Source organism: Vespa velutina, chromosome 7 (assembly GCF_912470025.1).
Source record: "Vespa velutina chromosome 7, iVesVel2.1, whole genome shotgun sequence".
Taxonomy (NCBI): domain Eukaryota; kingdom Metazoa; phylum Arthropoda; class Insecta; order Hymenoptera; family Vespidae; genus Vespa; species Vespa velutina.
The window spans coordinates 2,221,506-2,239,005 of record NC_062194.1 but is presented as its reverse complement, the minus strand read 5'-3'; the positions used below and the strand labels follow the sequence as shown (position 1 = coordinate 2,239,005).

At 33.4% G+C, this 17,500-nt stretch overlaps 1 protein-coding gene across 8 annotated transcripts in view; it reads right to left on the bottom strand.

The window, feature by feature from the left end:
* Positions 1-17,500, bottom strand: part of LOC124950750 (chromodomain-helicase-DNA-binding protein 7) — a 29,576-nt gene that overhangs the window by 10,564 nt on the left and 1,512 nt on the right. For 6 of the 8 annotated variants that reach the window (XM_047497963.1, XM_047497960.1, XM_047497957.1 and 3 more), the window contains exons 2-14: positions 5,971-9,543; positions 5,490-5,893; positions 5,045-5,392; positions 4,608-4,896; positions 3,958-4,512; positions 3,619-3,843; positions 3,088-3,404; positions 2,496-2,970; positions 2,026-2,390; positions 1,699-1,894; positions 1,239-1,544; positions 823-1,117; positions 79-598 (exon numbers count right to left, since the gene is read on the bottom strand). In XM_047497963.1, coding sequence (XP_047353919.1) covers positions 79-598; positions 823-1,117; positions 1,239-1,544; positions 1,699-1,894; positions 2,026-2,390; positions 2,496-2,970; positions 3,088-3,404; positions 3,619-3,843; positions 3,958-4,512; positions 4,608-4,896; positions 5,045-5,392; positions 5,490-5,893; positions 5,971-9,438 — 7,763 coding nt within the window. In that variant the 5' untranslated portion in view covers positions 9,439-9,543. Of the gene's footprint in view, positions 1-78; positions 599-822; positions 1,118-1,238; positions 1,545-1,698; positions 1,895-2,025; positions 2,391-2,495; positions 2,971-3,087; positions 3,405-3,618; positions 3,844-3,957; positions 4,513-4,607; positions 4,897-5,044; positions 5,393-5,489; positions 5,894-5,970; positions 9,544-11,129; positions 12,191-17,500 lie in introns of those variants that run through there. The other 2 variants (XM_047497958.1, XM_047497964.1) reach the window with 2 other exon arrangements.

Genomic DNA, 17,500 nt, shown 5'->3' with positions numbered 1-17,500 from the left:
AATAATAATTAATAATATCCTATGTACTTTGAGTTTATCGATTAAAATTGTCAATTATGTAATATTATTTATACATACTTGTTCGCATGCCGGCTTAAATGTTTCCTATAGTTACTTTCCAAAAATATGTCACCGTCATACTTTTCCGCGTTGCTCCAATGATTAGGATCACTTGGTCCACCATTGATAATAGATCCTCGGGTCTCTCTACCTTCTCTGACTCTACCCTTCTTCTTTTGTCTACTATTTCTTGCATTAGTACCGACAGAAACGTTTTTAACCTTTTCACCATTTTCCAAAGGCGTTATCAGATCCCAAATGAAGCTACGAATTTTCTCATCGCCACGATAATAACGAAGACAATAAAGCAGGATTACTCTTGCACAATCTTCAACATCGATCTCACGCCATCCACGACGAAATTGACTATGCTGTAAAATTTCTTCCCAACGTCCCCAACCAAACGTTAAAAGACCACGTTCCACTTTGAAACACTCGCTACGTGCCCAACTACCATATACCACTTCTCCTTCTCTCGGTACGTATTCGTCATAAAATTTACGAGATTTTTTGCCAAATTTATCTCTCCTCTTTTTACCTACAAAAAAATATAATAAATATATATTACATACTTTTTTTTTTCTTCCTTCCTTCCTTCCTTCTTTTCCTTTTTTTTTTTCATTTCTTATTTATTTTTATTTTATTAAAAACTTTATTACACAATTTTGATAATAACGTGCACGATTACGTTTATATATATATATATATGTTTATATATATATATACATGTATGTATGTATGTTTGATAAATAACCATCATACCTCTGCCCGTTAATCCACCACTAGTTTCATCATCGCTATTATCATCTGAACTGTCTAATTCTGACATGTCAACTACAGATTCGTCGTGTCCATAACGTTTAATTTGCGTTCTTCTTCGTGGTTCAGAAATTACTAATTCATCTTCCTCTTTCTTTTCGGTAGTATCGATTTCTGCCTTTTTAGCCCATTTCTTCCAAAAATCTGGATCATCAATATTAATATCCGATCTATTGGAGGAACATGCAAAGCTAGCTTTTGAAAAAGTAGATCCTTTTTCGGCTTCAATTGTTATAATCTGTACGTATAAAAAGAATAATAGTTTTAATAACAAGCCTTATTTATTTTTTCATTAATCAATTCTATAAATAATAATTTTTGTTCTACCCCCCCCCCCCCTTAAATATAATGTCACATACTTGTGTCCTTCTTTCGAGAATCTGATCAATATCTTCTTCGCAGAATTTATCTCCTGCATTATCATCATCCATGATAGCACCATACGCTCCCTTTTTTAACAAATCTTCTATCTCTTTTTTTGTCAATTGTTTGTTACTAGGATCTTTTCCACCTTGGCTTGTATTCATTGATTGCAGAATGGCTTTATCCAATCCAAGTTTTAATGAAGCCTTGTCGAACATTTCTCTTTCGTATGTGTTTCGACAAAGTAATCGATAAACCTTAACCATTTTCTGCTGACCAATTCTATGACAACGAGCTTGTGCCTATAAATATAATTTAGAGGGGAGAAGGAAAGAAAAAAAAAAATAAAGAGAGAAAGAGAGAGAGAGAGAGAGAGAAAAGGAAAATTAGATATTATTTATAATTATTATTATTATTATTATTATTATGATTGCACATTATTAGGATTTTATTTACTTGTAAATCATTTTGTGGATTCCAATCGCTATCATATATAATAACTGTATCTGCAGCAGTAAGGTTAATACCAAGACCACCTGCTTTTGTACAAAGTAGAAAAACAAATCTATCCGAGTCAGGTTTACTATATCGATCAATAGCTGCTTGTCTTAAATTTCCTCTAATTCGGCCATCTATCCTTTCATATGGATATCTATAATAAATAAAATATATTGTTTGTAAAAAACAAAAAAAAAGGGGGGGGGAATATCTTTTTACACACACACACACACACACACACACACACACACAGACAGATTTCAAAAGTTTTACGGCATGACTTACTTCTTATATAATAAATAATCCTCCAATAAGTCCAGGCATTTCACCATTTGACTAAATATTAAAACTCGATGACCGCTCGCTTTTAATTTTGGCAATAATTTATCAATGAGAACCATTTTTCCAGAACTATTTACTAAGGCATGATAATAGGCCTCAGAATCTTCCTTGTCGCCAGTCTTATAATCCAATTGTATTTGATCCTCGGCACCATTAAGAAGGAATGGATGTATACAACACTTTCTTAATTCCATCATTGTATTCATTAAATTTGGAATGTTAGCAGATGTGGTACCCTTAGCAAGAAAGGAGAAATTTCTCTCTAAAATTCCACGATAATACTTCTTCTGTATATTGGTTAATTCCACCTAAAATATAATAATAAGGAATGGAATTATGCAAGATGTGTTCTATATACATTAATAACAGTATATAATATTTGATAAAAGTTAAGTAATATATAATGTTAATACCTCTACTACAGTTTCTTCCTTAGGTGCCAAAGACTTTTCGACGTCTTCTTTAAGTCGACGTAACATCATTGGTTTTAAAAGAAGCTGTAACTTTTGAACTTCACCTTCACTACTCAAATTTCCAAATTCTTTAAGAAACGCTTCACTACTAGAAAATTGAACTGGTTCAAGGAAATTCAATAGAGAAAATAGTTCGTTCACATTATTTTGCAAAGGAGTACCAGATAACAATACTCTGTGCTCTAAATTCAATTGTCTAAGGCCTTCGAGTAGTTTACAATTTCTATTTTTTAGCCTGTGAGCTTCGTCTATGACACAGAGCCTCCAATTGTATCCACGTAGTTCATTGAAATCCGTAATAATTATTTCAAAAGTTGTTATAAGAACATTAAATTTAATTAAATCTTTTATTTGTTGGCCTTTCTCATTTTTATAATAAACTTCGTATTCTTGTAGCATGGTTCTACTTGCTGCTCTGTAAGTAAAAAAATTAAATAATACGTTTAAAATTAATCCAAAAAAATTATCATCGATTTTATAGGAGGACAAAAAAAAAAAAAAGAAGAAGTTACTTCATAATTTCTATACTTACGATCCATGATATACTACAACATTCATGTCAGTCCAACTTTCAAATTCTCTTTGCCAATTTGGTATAGTTGACAAAGGAGCTATTATTAAGAAAGGACCACGAATACCATATTTGTATACGGCATCGACGAATGTCAATGACTGAATTGTTTTTCCTAAACCCATCTCGTCAGCAAGAATACAATTATGTCCGTTATACCATGAAAAAAGAAGCCAATTAAGTCCCTCCAATTGATATGGCCGTAAACTATTATTGCTTTTATAAATTGGTGACTCTTCTAGTTTAACCCATGCTGATGCATTTGGTTTTTTCTTTGGCTAAAATGAAAACACATATTTACGAACGAGTTCATAAATAAATAAATAAATAAGTAAATAAATAAATAAATAAATAAATATATATATTTATATATATTTATTTGTTATGTATTATATATATATATATATATATATATATATATATATATGTATGTATGGATCGTCAGTGACCTTGGAGAAAAATAATTATTTTACAAAAAATTAATATATTAACCTTCCATTGATCTTTTGATGGTAATTTATTAAATTTCATAAATTGAGCTATCTTCTCAGGATCTACATCTTCCTCTAATTCCCACGTAGAATCTTCGTACTGTAGAGAACGCCATTTAACTAAAAAGTGTCTAACAGTTTCTCCGCTTGTTGGATCGGTATGAGTTGCTTCGTCTAACACTCTATCAACTTCGACAAAATCTGGATTAAATGGATCATCCTCCGTCTGAAATGACAATATCGCAGAATTTTTTTTTTTTTTTCTTTTTTCCTCAAAGTATCAATAAGTAATTAATATCTTCGTTACTTCTTTTAATATTCATATTACATATATACTTACATTTTCAAATATATTAGTATTTTGTTGTTGTCGCTGTTTAAATCGTTTTAATTTAGCTTGGATTCGTTTGTCACCTTTATAGAGCTCTTCTTCCGTTCTCCATTCACAGTGTAAATATGAAAAATTTCTATATTTTACAAAATATTCTTCGACCTCTATCATCTGTGGCTTTGCTTCCGCTACGCTATTCTCTGGCGTTTTGGAATCCGCAACTATCTCTTCTTGTTTATCAGAATCGGGCTTTGTTTCATTCTCAGGATCACATGTCTCCGTTGTCACATCTTTATCATTTTCGTTATTTTCTTCTTTATTATCCGTACTTTCGACCAATGGTTCCTTCTCAGGTTCTTCTGGCTTATTATCTTCCTTTTCTTCTGTTGTATTATTTGTCGTTTCAGATGGGACAGCAGCAGCATCTTCAGTCACATTTTCATTCGTTTCTGCTGTTGCTGTCTCTGATTTTATATCAGGTAATATCGGTGGCTTAACTTCTCTCTTTCCCATACGGGAACATAAAATATGTTGCACAACCATAGAATCTTCGTCAGTCGTATTCTATGAAAATAATCAAATATATTATATTATTATATTAATGAAGCTATATAAAGTAATATATATTTTTTTTAACTATTCTCTCTATTTATACATACAATATATACAAAATTAGGCTTGTTTGGTCCTATTTCACCGCCTTCATTATCTTTCTTAACAGCCGTTGGTTTGGATGCACTTGTACCCTCAGATTTCTTAGAAAGATGAGCCTCTTGCAGAGGAACATCATCGTCTGAAAATCGAAGCATGACATCGTCAACGTACTTTTTACGATGGGTATTTCTCGCAGAACGCCTTTTATTGTCATCTCCAGCTTCCGGTGAAGGTGGTGGCGTTGCTGCTAATTCTTCGCCATCGGAATCAGGTGCAATACGGCTTTTCCGTTTCCTATAATAATTTAAAAAATAAATAAATAAATAAATAAAATATAAGTGATATTGCATTATCTTCTATATCATCATTTTATTGGCGTATTTATTAAATACACGTATATATATATATATATATATATATTTATATTTGTTTTTTGACTCACTTAGAACTTCTAGGGGATTTCCCTGAAGAAGATTTACTAGATTTTTTCCGAGATGTTCCTTTTTTCTTACTACTGGATGTCGTCGTCGTTGTCGTAGTTTCCGTTGTTGCCTCAGCATTTTGTTCTTTCTTTTCATCGTCCGGAATTTCTGATTCCCCTTTATCCTCCTCTTTAGTTTCACTTATTAAATGTTCGGTCGTTGAAGAATCAACTTGTTCCTGATCGTCTTGATTCGATATATCTTTAGATTTCGCCTCTGCATCTTTGATCACGCTCGAATCTGCGACAACAGTTTCTTCTGTTTCGTGTACCGTATCGTCATCAGCTGACTCAGATTGATTAACTTTTCTACAAAAAATTAAATAAATAATATTAATAAGATATATGTAAATGAAATACAAAAAAAAAAAAATATATATATGAACAAAAAGGAATTGCTACTAACTTTCTATTACGTTTTGTTGAATCTTTGTCTTTATTTCTTTTTCTTGCCCCTTTTGGAGACTTAGCTTCCTTAGGTGGTTTTGGTTCCTTCTTTATCTTAGCTTCCTTCGGTTCTTTAGGTTCTTTTGGCTTACGTGGTTTACGAGGAAGACGTGCTTTTCTACCTTTATTCCAATCTTCCTCCATATCACCAGATGATGGTTTCATATCCTCAGAATCAGCAGCACTATCGACAATATTACTGCTGTCTCCCGGTGTCACTTGATTGTCTGACAAAGGTTGTTCAGGTTGAACAAGTGCTTGTGTACTTGCTGGAGGTGCAGCAGCCTCTTTATCTGCTTTTTTTCGATTCTTTTTAGTCCGTGGTGTACCTTTACTACGGCCACGACCAGTAGTACTTGATACCTATAATTCAAATGATCAGTAATTATTCTCATAATATAATAATTTGATGAAAATAAAATTAGAACTAGAATTGTTACCTGTGGGCTGTCAACAACAGCTGCTGTGAACATTGGAGTTTGCAAGATACATTGTGCTCCACCATTACATTGATCATTTGTTTCGTGTTGCTGTAGAGCTTGTAATTTTTCTTGTAAGGAAACTATCTTCTCTTGATTTTCTGGAGCTGGTGGCATGCAGTAAAGTTCCTGCAATTGTTGTTGCAATGCAGCTCTTTCTTGATGATGTGTTACCGGCGCACAGGATGCATTGAATGTAGTAGGGGCAACAGATGTAGGAGTTGCATTAGATGAAATACCATACATATTTGGCATAGTGTTACCACTGATAATATCATTGCCAGAATGATATTGTTGTCCTGATGCTACGATAACATCATTTGTGTATATAGTATTAGTTTTCTGAATATTCGTATATTCATTGAAATTGGATTGTACTGGATGTGGAGTTTGCGAATTTGATACAGGAGCTGTAGGTTGATGAGATGTCAATACCATACCACTTGTTTGACTGACAGCAGGTACTTGTTGAGCAGCTAAATGCGTAGGTGGAACTTGGCTTGTTTGAGATTGTATTTGTGTAGAGGAATTTTGTATTGGAGATTGTAACTGTGTTTGTAGAGGAATTTGATTCGGTATTATTGAAGTACTTTGCGATATCATTCCAACTTGTTGGTTCATAATTTGTTGAGGTTGCTGTACTTGTTGTGGTTGAGTCACACAAACTGGAATTTGTTGAGATGGTTGTCCCATTTGTGATTGTGGTTGTTGTGTTGGTTGAATTTGAGATTGTTGAGGTTGCTGAGCTTGACTTATTACCGGTTGTTGAGGTTGTGCCATTTGAGGCTGCTGAGTTGGACCAAGTGTTTGCAATGGTTGTGGTGGCTGCTGAGATTGTGCTGGCGCCGTTTGAGTAATTGGCGTTTGCTGTGTTTGTCCCATTTGTGATTGCTGTATTTGTGCTGATTGGATTGATGAATTTTGTGACGAAACCATTGAAGACTGATTTATTATTGGAATTTGTTGCACTTGTTGAGGACAAGTAAGAGCTGGTTGTTGCACTTGTTGTTGCTGCTGTGGTTGTTGTGGTAATGCTGGTGGTTGTGTTTGAGATTGTGGTTGAGACTGAGACTGAGACTGAGGCTGAGGCTGAGACTGAGGTTGAACTTGAGGCTGAGGCTGTGGCTGAGCTTGAGGCTGAGCTTGAGACTGAGGCTGAGACTGAGGCTGAGACTGAGGTTGGGGTTGAGGTTGAGGTTGAGGTTGGGGTTGAGCTTGAGGCTGCTGCTGCTGTTGTTGTTGTTGTTGTTGTTGTTGTTGTTGCTGCTGCTGCTGTTGTTGTTGTGGCTGCTGCTGCTGTTGCGTTTGATTGATTACAGGCTGTTGGGGATGTGACATTGTATTTCCCATAGGTGCTTGATGATGTTGAACAGAAGCAATTTCTATAGTCTGATCATGTTGTTTTGTATCACACGTAACTTGATTTTCCATACTAGTAACAGTAGTAGAAAGTGTTCCTGTGACAGACTGTTGCTGCTGCAACGAAGATACATTTCCACAATCTACATTTCCACTTGTACTAGATGTTGCAGAAGATTGTACTGCTTCCATCTGCACATGTGTCGTTGATGCAGAGGTATGATCTAAATTTGAATTATTTTGTGAAGTAGTTTGCACTGAACTTTCACTGCCAGAACCAAGCATATCTGACTTCTGATTTTGGGTAGACTGATCCATAGATTCAGTACCTTGTGTAGGTTGTTCTGTAGAATTCGGTATATTTTCTGTAGAATCTCTTACTGATGTTTCTGCTCCACTATGAATAGCTTCTGTTCCAGATACTGGAAATAATGGAGCACTAGATTCTGATACTACCGGAGGTTGATTTTCAACTATATTTCTGTCATCACTGACAGCCAAATTTGGCCTAACCTGTGACTGCTGTTGTGGATGCGACCACTGTGCAGACATTGGCATTCTAGGTCCAGCAATCGACGGTATAGAATTTTGTGCAGTTGACTGTTGTAAAACGTTTGGTGCTTGCGACAATGGCGGTCGTGTTTGAAATTGATTATAGTCTTGAGCAGGTACATTTGGATTAGATACAGCAACGCCTGGGATGACCATTTGCTCAAGCGCTTGTAAAGTGGTTTGTTGAGAAGATGGATTCATCTGCATTGAAGATGGTGGACATGGAGAAACTGACATTGTATTAGGCTGATTTGATTGTTGATGAGGAAGTTGTACATGAGGATGTGGCGATAATGTACTCGGTTTAGCAGGAGACATAATTGGCCTTGGAGACATTTGCTGTTGTACGGCAGGTGGTCTTGGAGACATTTGAGGTCTTGGAGACATTTGGGGTGATAATTGTGGAAAAGTAGCACGATATTGTGGACTGGTAGCATGTTTATTAGTATTAAATTGTGCCGCAGGGCCAGAATGCTGCGGTTGATTAAACATGGATGTTGTATGATGTGGATACTGAGAATCCATTGGTTGCTGTTGCGTATTAGGATGTTGCGAATGTTGTGAATATTGCTGGGGATGCGAAGGATGTGTTTGATGAGGCGGATGAGGTGGATGATGATGAGGCATTCTTTGTGGAGGTTGTTGCGATTGTTGTTGTTGTTGTTGGTGCATGGCTGATGTAAAACCAGGATACCCTGATGAAGTTTGATACATTGCAACAGAATTTCCTTGTTGGTAATGTTGTTGCTGCCCAACAATATGTTGGTAGACACTGCCTGTTCCACTGCTTTGCATTGCTTGATGAGTTGCTACTCCCATATTTCCTATCATTCCTTGTTGTGTACTAAAATGCTGCTGTTGCTGCTGTTGTTGTTGCTGCTGTTGTAATTTTTGATTCATGACACCAGCTTGATCTTGCTGATGCGAATACTGAGGTGGCATATGCTGCCGATAAGTAGCAGGTTGCTGTGCCATCTGATTATAATGCCTTTGCATTTGAGGATAAGCACTACCACTACTTGGCCAACCCTGCATATTAGGGTCTATATTCATATTAGGTCTAGCCATTGAATGTTGCTGTTCCATAGAATACATATTATCATTATAAGTAGGATATTGACCTCCACTACCAGGGTGAGGTCCTCTATGCTGAGGTGCCATACTACGAGCTTGATTTTGAAAAGCTCCTGGCACCATAGCACGTTGTGGTGTTGCGCTATCAAACGTTCCTAGATTTTGGTTAAACATACTGCGTTGAGATGGATTTTGTAACTGATTAGAATTTCCAAATTCAGATCCACCAAATGAAGTCAATTTTTGAAGAGGTGATTCTTGTGAAATATAAGATTGACTAATGTAACTCCCTCCTCCATTAGTGCCAGGGTTTGGACCATCTCTTGATACTACCACAGAATTACTTGTACTCGCAGGGTCAAAATGATCGTTCCCCCCAAGATCAGGAAGAGCATCGAGCATTGAGCCACTGACATCTTCACCGAACAAATCGTACGAGTCCATGTCTACGCAGCAGGACTCTTCGCCTCCATTTCAGGCTTAAGAGAGTATTGTGCAATCTCTTTTATAGCTAGTAGCGTACCCATTTTTGTATCTCTGTTTTGCTCTCTGAAACACACGCAAAATAAGTTATAAAGTTTATGTTAGTCAAATCTCCATACTACAATACAATTCATCTTCTATAATATTTTTCTTGTACGTAACAAATTTTTACATTATAGTATTTAATTAACTATCCTGGGCATCTGTAGTTGTATATTACTCACGCCAAAGGGGAAAAGCTATACGCTTATGGTTTAATTTCTCATAATCGTTATAGCCTTTCCCCTGTGGAATGCGTTAATTGTTTTGCATTACCTGTTAAAACATAATATCTTATAAATACATAAGAGAAAATGACAATATTGAAACCACTGGTTTGCAATAATGTATAAAACTCTAATATAATACATATTATATCTCATTTTATTAGATTAGTATTGATTTTAATTCACATCAAAATAACATATATATATATTTGATATTATTCAATGCAGTTTTTTTTTTCTGAAGATTTATATATATGCAATTTATATGCATGATTTAGCATAACTAAAAATGTTACAAATGAAATACAGTCACTTAAGAATACATAAAGCAAACAATGTGAGTGTGAGTGTGTGTGTATATAAAATGTATGAGAACACATTAATTTCTTTTTTTATCATTATATTGTCTATTTTACATTTAATGTAAAAAGATAGATTATTCATCCATAGTTATATATAATAATTAATTGTTCAATTTAACTTTGATTAAAGTAAAGACATTAAATGAATTGCCTCTAAGAGTAATTAAATAACAACTGAAAAGTTTCTGACTAAATATCAAATGAAGAAGTTCATAATCGTTTGTATTTATAATATTAGTTAGTATTTATTATAAAGCGCATCTAGATATCATTTACAATAATGCGTTAAAGATAGAAAAAAAAAAGAGAGAGAGAAGAAAAAGAAAAAGTATCTTGAAATGTTGAATAACCTAACCTAAAAGTAACAATTACGCGACCGAACGCTTGTGTATATATATATATATATATATATATATATATATATATATATATATAATGGTGGCTATAATTTCATATTGCTTTCTTTTTGTAATGAAATGTTCCGATTCTTTTTCTTCTCTTTCCTTTTTCTTTTCTTTTTCTTTCTCTTTTTGTTCAATTGATAATCACTGTATAATTTCAACTAAGACTTTTTCCCTATGAAAATATTTAATGACTTTGATATAATCAAATAAAGCTTAAATGGAAAATATATGGCAAGTATAAAATACCATCGGTTCCAAAGTATTTATACTTGAAATTGTAATAAACCTACACGGGTTCATACTTGTATCTTTTCAATCTCGTTGAAAAAAATACAAAAAGAAACGTTCCTCGTTCCTTCCGTAAAAACGGAAGAGACGCATGAAATGAAAAAAAATTCAAGTAGGGGAGAATTATTAATGAGGGGGAGGGGGGAGGGGGAGGGGAAGGAAGGAAGAAAATAAAAAAAGATAAAAAAAAAAAAAAGAAGAAAAGATCGAACATTTTCCATCTCGTGACAATATGGTATTTGTTGGTAGTCGAAATAAAAATTCTTCTACAATACAGACAAATGAGGATAAAGATAAAAATGAGATGAAAATGTAAATGCAACGGTACGAACCTGGTGATAGGCCAATAGATCCAAAATAATATAGATGAAAAGATAGTCGTTCTGTTGGTCGAACGAACAAAATCATATACTTTGTAAGCGGCAATAAGGGTAAAGAAGAAGAAGAAGAAGAAGAACAAGAAGAAGAACAAGAAGAGGAGGAGGAGGAGGAGGAGGAGGAGGAGGAGGAGAAGGTGGAAGAGAAAATATTACAAGAGAGCGTAAGAAGAAAGTAGTCGTAGTAGTAGTAGTAGTAGCTTTTAAATATGATGACCCTATCACATCCTCCGGTATTATTGCATTCCGAACTCTCGAGGTTAGAGAACTCGAATAAGGCGCAACGTACGAGCATTTTTATCATTCAAAAGAATCGACACAACTTCTTTAGAAAAAAACATCGGAATGTCGGAAAGTACGCCATTATCGCGTGTGAGATTTCCGTTTGGACTTCCGAGAGAAAGAGAGAAAGAAAGAGAAAGAGAGAGAGAGAAAGAGATAGAGAGAAAGAGAGAGAGAAAATTCGTAGCGGTCAACGCGACGCTCGATATTCTAACACACCAAAGCGTCACTTCACTGTGCACAAACGTTCCCTTCCTCCTCGCGCGTACTACCGTCCGTAAGAGGAGGATCTCTTTCCGCGGAAGGAACGAGAGTGAGAGATAGATATATATATATATATATAGAGAGAGAGAGAGAGAGAAAAAGAGAAAGAGAGGAAGAGAGAGAAAGAGAGGAAAAGAAGACTGAGCAGCGGCGCACACGTATTTTCTATGTATCGCGAGAGGACGGAATCATTCGTAAACGTTTTCCTTTTTATCGAAAAACCACCCTCGTTCGCACGCGCGTTCACACGATTTTCACTGGCAGTGTCGGCGGCGGCGGTGGCGGTGGCGGTGGCTGTGGCTGCGGATGCGGAACAGCACGAACCGTCGCGAGACGCAAGCGTGTCCGTAGACCCGAATCATTCTACACGTCTCTCTTTCCTCTCCTCTTTTGCCCACTCTTTCTCTCTTTCTCTTGTTCGCTCCTACCACCACCACCACCACCACCACCACCATCACCACCACCACTGCTACCCCCCTACTCTTCCCAGCACGTTGCGCTAGCAGCCAAGGGCTACTCTCTCCCCACCTTTCACTCTCGTATTTCTCCCCCCCCTCTTTTCTCTCTCTCTCTAAACCCTACCTTTATGTTCTGTGCCCTACCCTACACTCTATCCTCTATCCTATCTCGTTCGTGTCGATGGAGGTCGCCACACACACCGGTCACTACGTCGTAACTTCCGTACGATCTCCACAAATCCGTATACATCTTTTTGCGCACGCACACTACATTCGTTTACGTTTCCTTGACTCACCACCTGGCGGCGCCCCTATCGCCCGCTACTAACCTACGTATATCAATGTCCATACACATTTCAACGGATTGCGATGCGATAAATGAACGTTACTGGGGACGAAGTATTAACCGAAGAAACATTTCTTTTTATACTACTCTTCTTCTTCTTCTTCTTCTTCTTCCTTTTTTTATGCCATTAACTTACTTTCTTTCTTTCTTTCTTTCTTTCTTTTCGAAGGAACGACGAACGAACGAAAAAAATTTATTACATTAGTTTGCCTTACGTGGGAACCGCAATGCCAAGCTACCGAACCCGTTTATAGTTTTTTCGTTCATTAGTTGATCGATTATAAGCTACTGGCGCTCTCTATCTTTCATTCTAGAATCGTATATAAAAGTACTACCATTTATAATTGATCGAACAAGAGAATTCGGTCATCTAACGTAACATTTTCTTAATTAGATTCATAAAGAAGGAAATTTACATTCGGTTATATACATATATACATATATATGTACCACTAATCATAGTTATTTCAAATTTGATAAGTTTTCAAATAATTCATCGAAATAAATTCTTTATTATTTTTTTATTATTTTCTCTCAACAACCCCAATACGTATATATAATATTACGACGCGCATATACAGTTCTTAGATCTTTCGATTTTTAGATAGCACTATTATTATTAGTTACAATCTTTTGATAATAAAATTCTTTAGATTTGACAATACGAAAATGATAATCGTATATACTACTTGTTTCGTTTTTACGAACAATTAAATGTCATTCCTTCTACGTTTAGAAAATAGATAAAGATAGATAAAAGAAAAAGAAAAAAGAAAAAAGATAGATAAAAGAAAAAGAAAAAAAAAGAAGAAAGGAAAAGAAAAAAAGAAGAAAAACCAATCGAGGTATACATTGATCCCTAGTCTCTCTCTCTCTCTCTCTCTCTCTCTCTCTCTCTCTCTCTCTCTCTCTCTCTCTCTCTCTCTCTCTCTCTCTCTCTCTCTCTCTCTCTCTTGATCTATCTCCATCCATTATTCTTCTTTCGGGGTTTATTTTTAAAACATATGTAAATATTTATTAACATTTTAAACGTTTGACGCGTTTGCCACGTCCCATATGAAAACATTAACTTTGCATATCCCAATCTAACTCCACTTTTGACTAAAATTAAGATAATTTTATCTATAGGATGTATAAGTTGTATAAACTATACACATATAATAATAAATAAATATATATATATATATATATATAGTGTATATATGTGTATATACTTTTTATGATTTTTATAATTTGATATGGTTTAATTAGCACCATGCCATTATGCTTTCCGATCATAGAATTTCTCGTTTACTCTAATAAAATATACCAAAATATATATATATATATATATATATATTTATATACACATATGTGTATATATATATATATATATACACATATTATATATACTATTGTAGAAAAATACACCTTTTATAATTTAATATATCAATGTATATATATGTCTCTGTATACGTACATACATACATACATATATATAATAAACTTAACACTAACCGAACGTTATTATACTTGGTATATTCCGATTATTTTCCACGAAAGATTACCCATGGCTGACCGCATCTACTAATATCTTGTTGGTGTACCGTAAACGTTGCGTTCACACTGGATGCGCGGTGCACGGTCACTTGATCTTTTGTCGGCAAGCTTTCCAACAAAGCAATACGTACGTATATATACGTATGTATATACCAACAAAAGACCGGACTTGTTTCACCACGGACCAATATGAACGCGGTCTAACTTCAAACCGTTCGCGATTGCAATGCCATACTTCTTCATCGTATGTTTTTTTTTGCACCTATGTATATGTATATATATATATATATATATATATATATATATATATTTTTCATACCTACAGAAATCAATCAATTTTAATTCCTTCTTCTATTATTTTACAATGAAATTTTTTCTTTCTTTTTCTCTTTAATTATCACACATTTCTATCAATCTTTCGCAAATTCTTTCGTGGAAAAAAGAAGAAAATTTAGAAATAAAAACAGAGAAAAGAAAAAAAAACAACAACAAAACTATGTATCACATAGAGAACAGAGGGGATGACGTTGACGTCACAACAACGACAACAACAATGACAACAATGGCGTCATTCATTCAGTTTGAATTGATGAAATAATCGAAAATACAAAATCTCCATTTTTTTTCGTAATATTTTCTTAGTATTAATAAATCTGATATGTCTGTGTGTGTGTGTTGTGAGTATGTGTCTATACATACAATATATATCTTAATAATCAATCGTATAATTGTAAAAAAATCAATGATCAATATTAAAAATTTCAAATGAAAATCTAAAAATATTGCATATATATATATATATATATATATATATATATATATTTCTGTTAAGTTTTCTAAGTTTATGTAAGAAATATGCAAAGAAATGAAAATAGTAAAAGAATAATAGTAATACGATTGGATGGGACACGGAGAGAATGAATAGGAAGAAACGTGAAGTAGTAGCTGATAGTCGAAAACGGAAAGGGAAAAGGAGGAAGGTAAGAAAGTAAGAGACTCGCAAGTAAGAGAAGAGAATGAGCGGTGAAAATTCGAAGGGAGAAAAATTGAAAGGAGGTTAGGGTGAACGAATGAGAAGTAAGAGGCTAATGGAAGGGGAAGGCGGGAGATCGCTGACCTGAAGGTAGCGCATTCTAGCGGGAATATTACGAATTTCAACGAACGAAAATACGGTAAAAAGGATGTATACATATATATCCTTTTATATATATATATATGTATATATATTATATGTATGTATGTATGTGTGTATATATGTATGTGATGTATATATATCTATCTTATATCTAGGTAAGGTAGATTCATAACAATAGAAGAATCAAGAAAAGGAAAGATCGAGAAGAGGAAGTGCCAAACGAATAAGAGACGCGTCGAATATACATATGTATATATGTATATATATACATATATATACAATATATATATATATATATATATATATATATATATATATATACTGTCACCTGCATTATATTTTTCCTTATAATATGGACATGAAAAAGTATATGTTGAAATTATCGTCTATTGCATCATGATACATGCAGTTAAAATCATGTGACTAATATGAGAAGTATAATACCTTATAATTAATCTTGCACATGTATATGTGTAATACGTGATTCGTTGATTCGTTCATTCGTTGATATGAAATATTCTTAAAAGGACTTTTATATTCCCTTCCTTAAAACTCTCTTATAGAAAATCGCATGCTTCATAAAAATGACGTAAGAATGGAAAGTCCGTGCTAAATTGAAATGTATCTGGTCAGCAATTTATATATATATATATATATATATATATATATATACATATATATATATATAAAATATATACGATCATACTTGGTAGATATTTATGAAAAACGATACGCAAAATTTGAGACTTTCGATGTCGTCGATATTTTTTTCTCTTTGTTACGGCAATGTATACATATATATCTTTTCTTTCGTTTTTTCCTTATACTCGATTCGAGACGAATGAATGAAATAGCAATAACCGTGGATGTTTCGGAAAAAAAAAAACAAGGAAAGGAGGAAAGAAATGCATTTATCAATATAATTATTAAATACATTTCTAATCGAAAATATATGATGGGAAGAAAACGACGAAAAAAAGGAAAAAAGAAAAAAAAAAAAAAAAGAAAGAAAGAGAGAAAGAACAGAAAATAAAGTAGATAGATAAAATCGAAAAGTAAAACAATTCTAAATACAGAGCAACCTGGCCAATAGTGAAAGAAAAGTTTTGATAAAAACGACAGAGCGAACAAGAGGGGAGAAGGGTACAAGTAGGAGAGAAAGAGAGAGAAGAGGGAAAGGGAGAGGGAGACCGAGAGAGAGAGAGAGAGAGAAAGAGAAAAAGAGGGAGAGGGAAACAATGCCGTTAAGATGCTCGGGAAAAACGATAAAGGGAGAAAGGACGAAATGGCTGAACGGACAAAGATTGGAAAACAGACTACATGGGGGAAGGGAACTTACTAAGGAATATAGATCGTAGTGAGATGTAGAAAAAATTAAATACGTTCAAAAGAAATTCTATATACATTCTATGTATATGTATATATATATATATATATATATATATATATATATATATATATAATATGTAACAAATAAAAAATCAATAAAATAAACAAACGCGTTGTTTAATATTTTTTTTTTTAAATCTCAGAATCATCAATGATCATTTCAGAATAATCACTGCATTAAATTACTATATTACTACATACTTACTGTTTTATTTAACTCACTCTATATTATTATTACTACTACTATTACTACTACGCTACTATGTTATATATACATATAGTATTTATATATATAACTACTACGCTACTACGTTATATATATATATATATATATATATATATATATATATATATATATATATATATAGTAGCATAATAAATTAATAATAAAATTAAATAAGCCTTGAAAAATAAATGAGTTAATACTTTTAACATATCAATTATCAATGATCATTTCAAAATAATCATTCTATTCGTTACTACACAGCAAGTTTCCTAAATAGGATATGTAAAAAAAAAAATTAGTTTTTGTTACATCTTATATACCTGTTATTTGTCAAGGGTTATAAATGAATTAAAATTAAAGCAACCTTAAAACTATATCAATCTTAATGCCTTTGTAGATTTATCATAATATGCATATATATTCCTTTAACATTTCCATTTTAAATGACAATTACAATGCTTACAAATAAAATTACTTACCTTGTTTGCTATTAAATCAATAACAATATTAATATTTATATGTTAACTTATAATATAAATATAAACTTAGACTTTTAAATGATTTATTTGTCATATGATCATTTAAAATATAGAAAGCTATTTGTCTAATTTATAATAAACAAAAATAAATAGCATGGTATCATATATTGCATATTAGTAAAGAAATTAAAGTAGATGCTTAATGTAT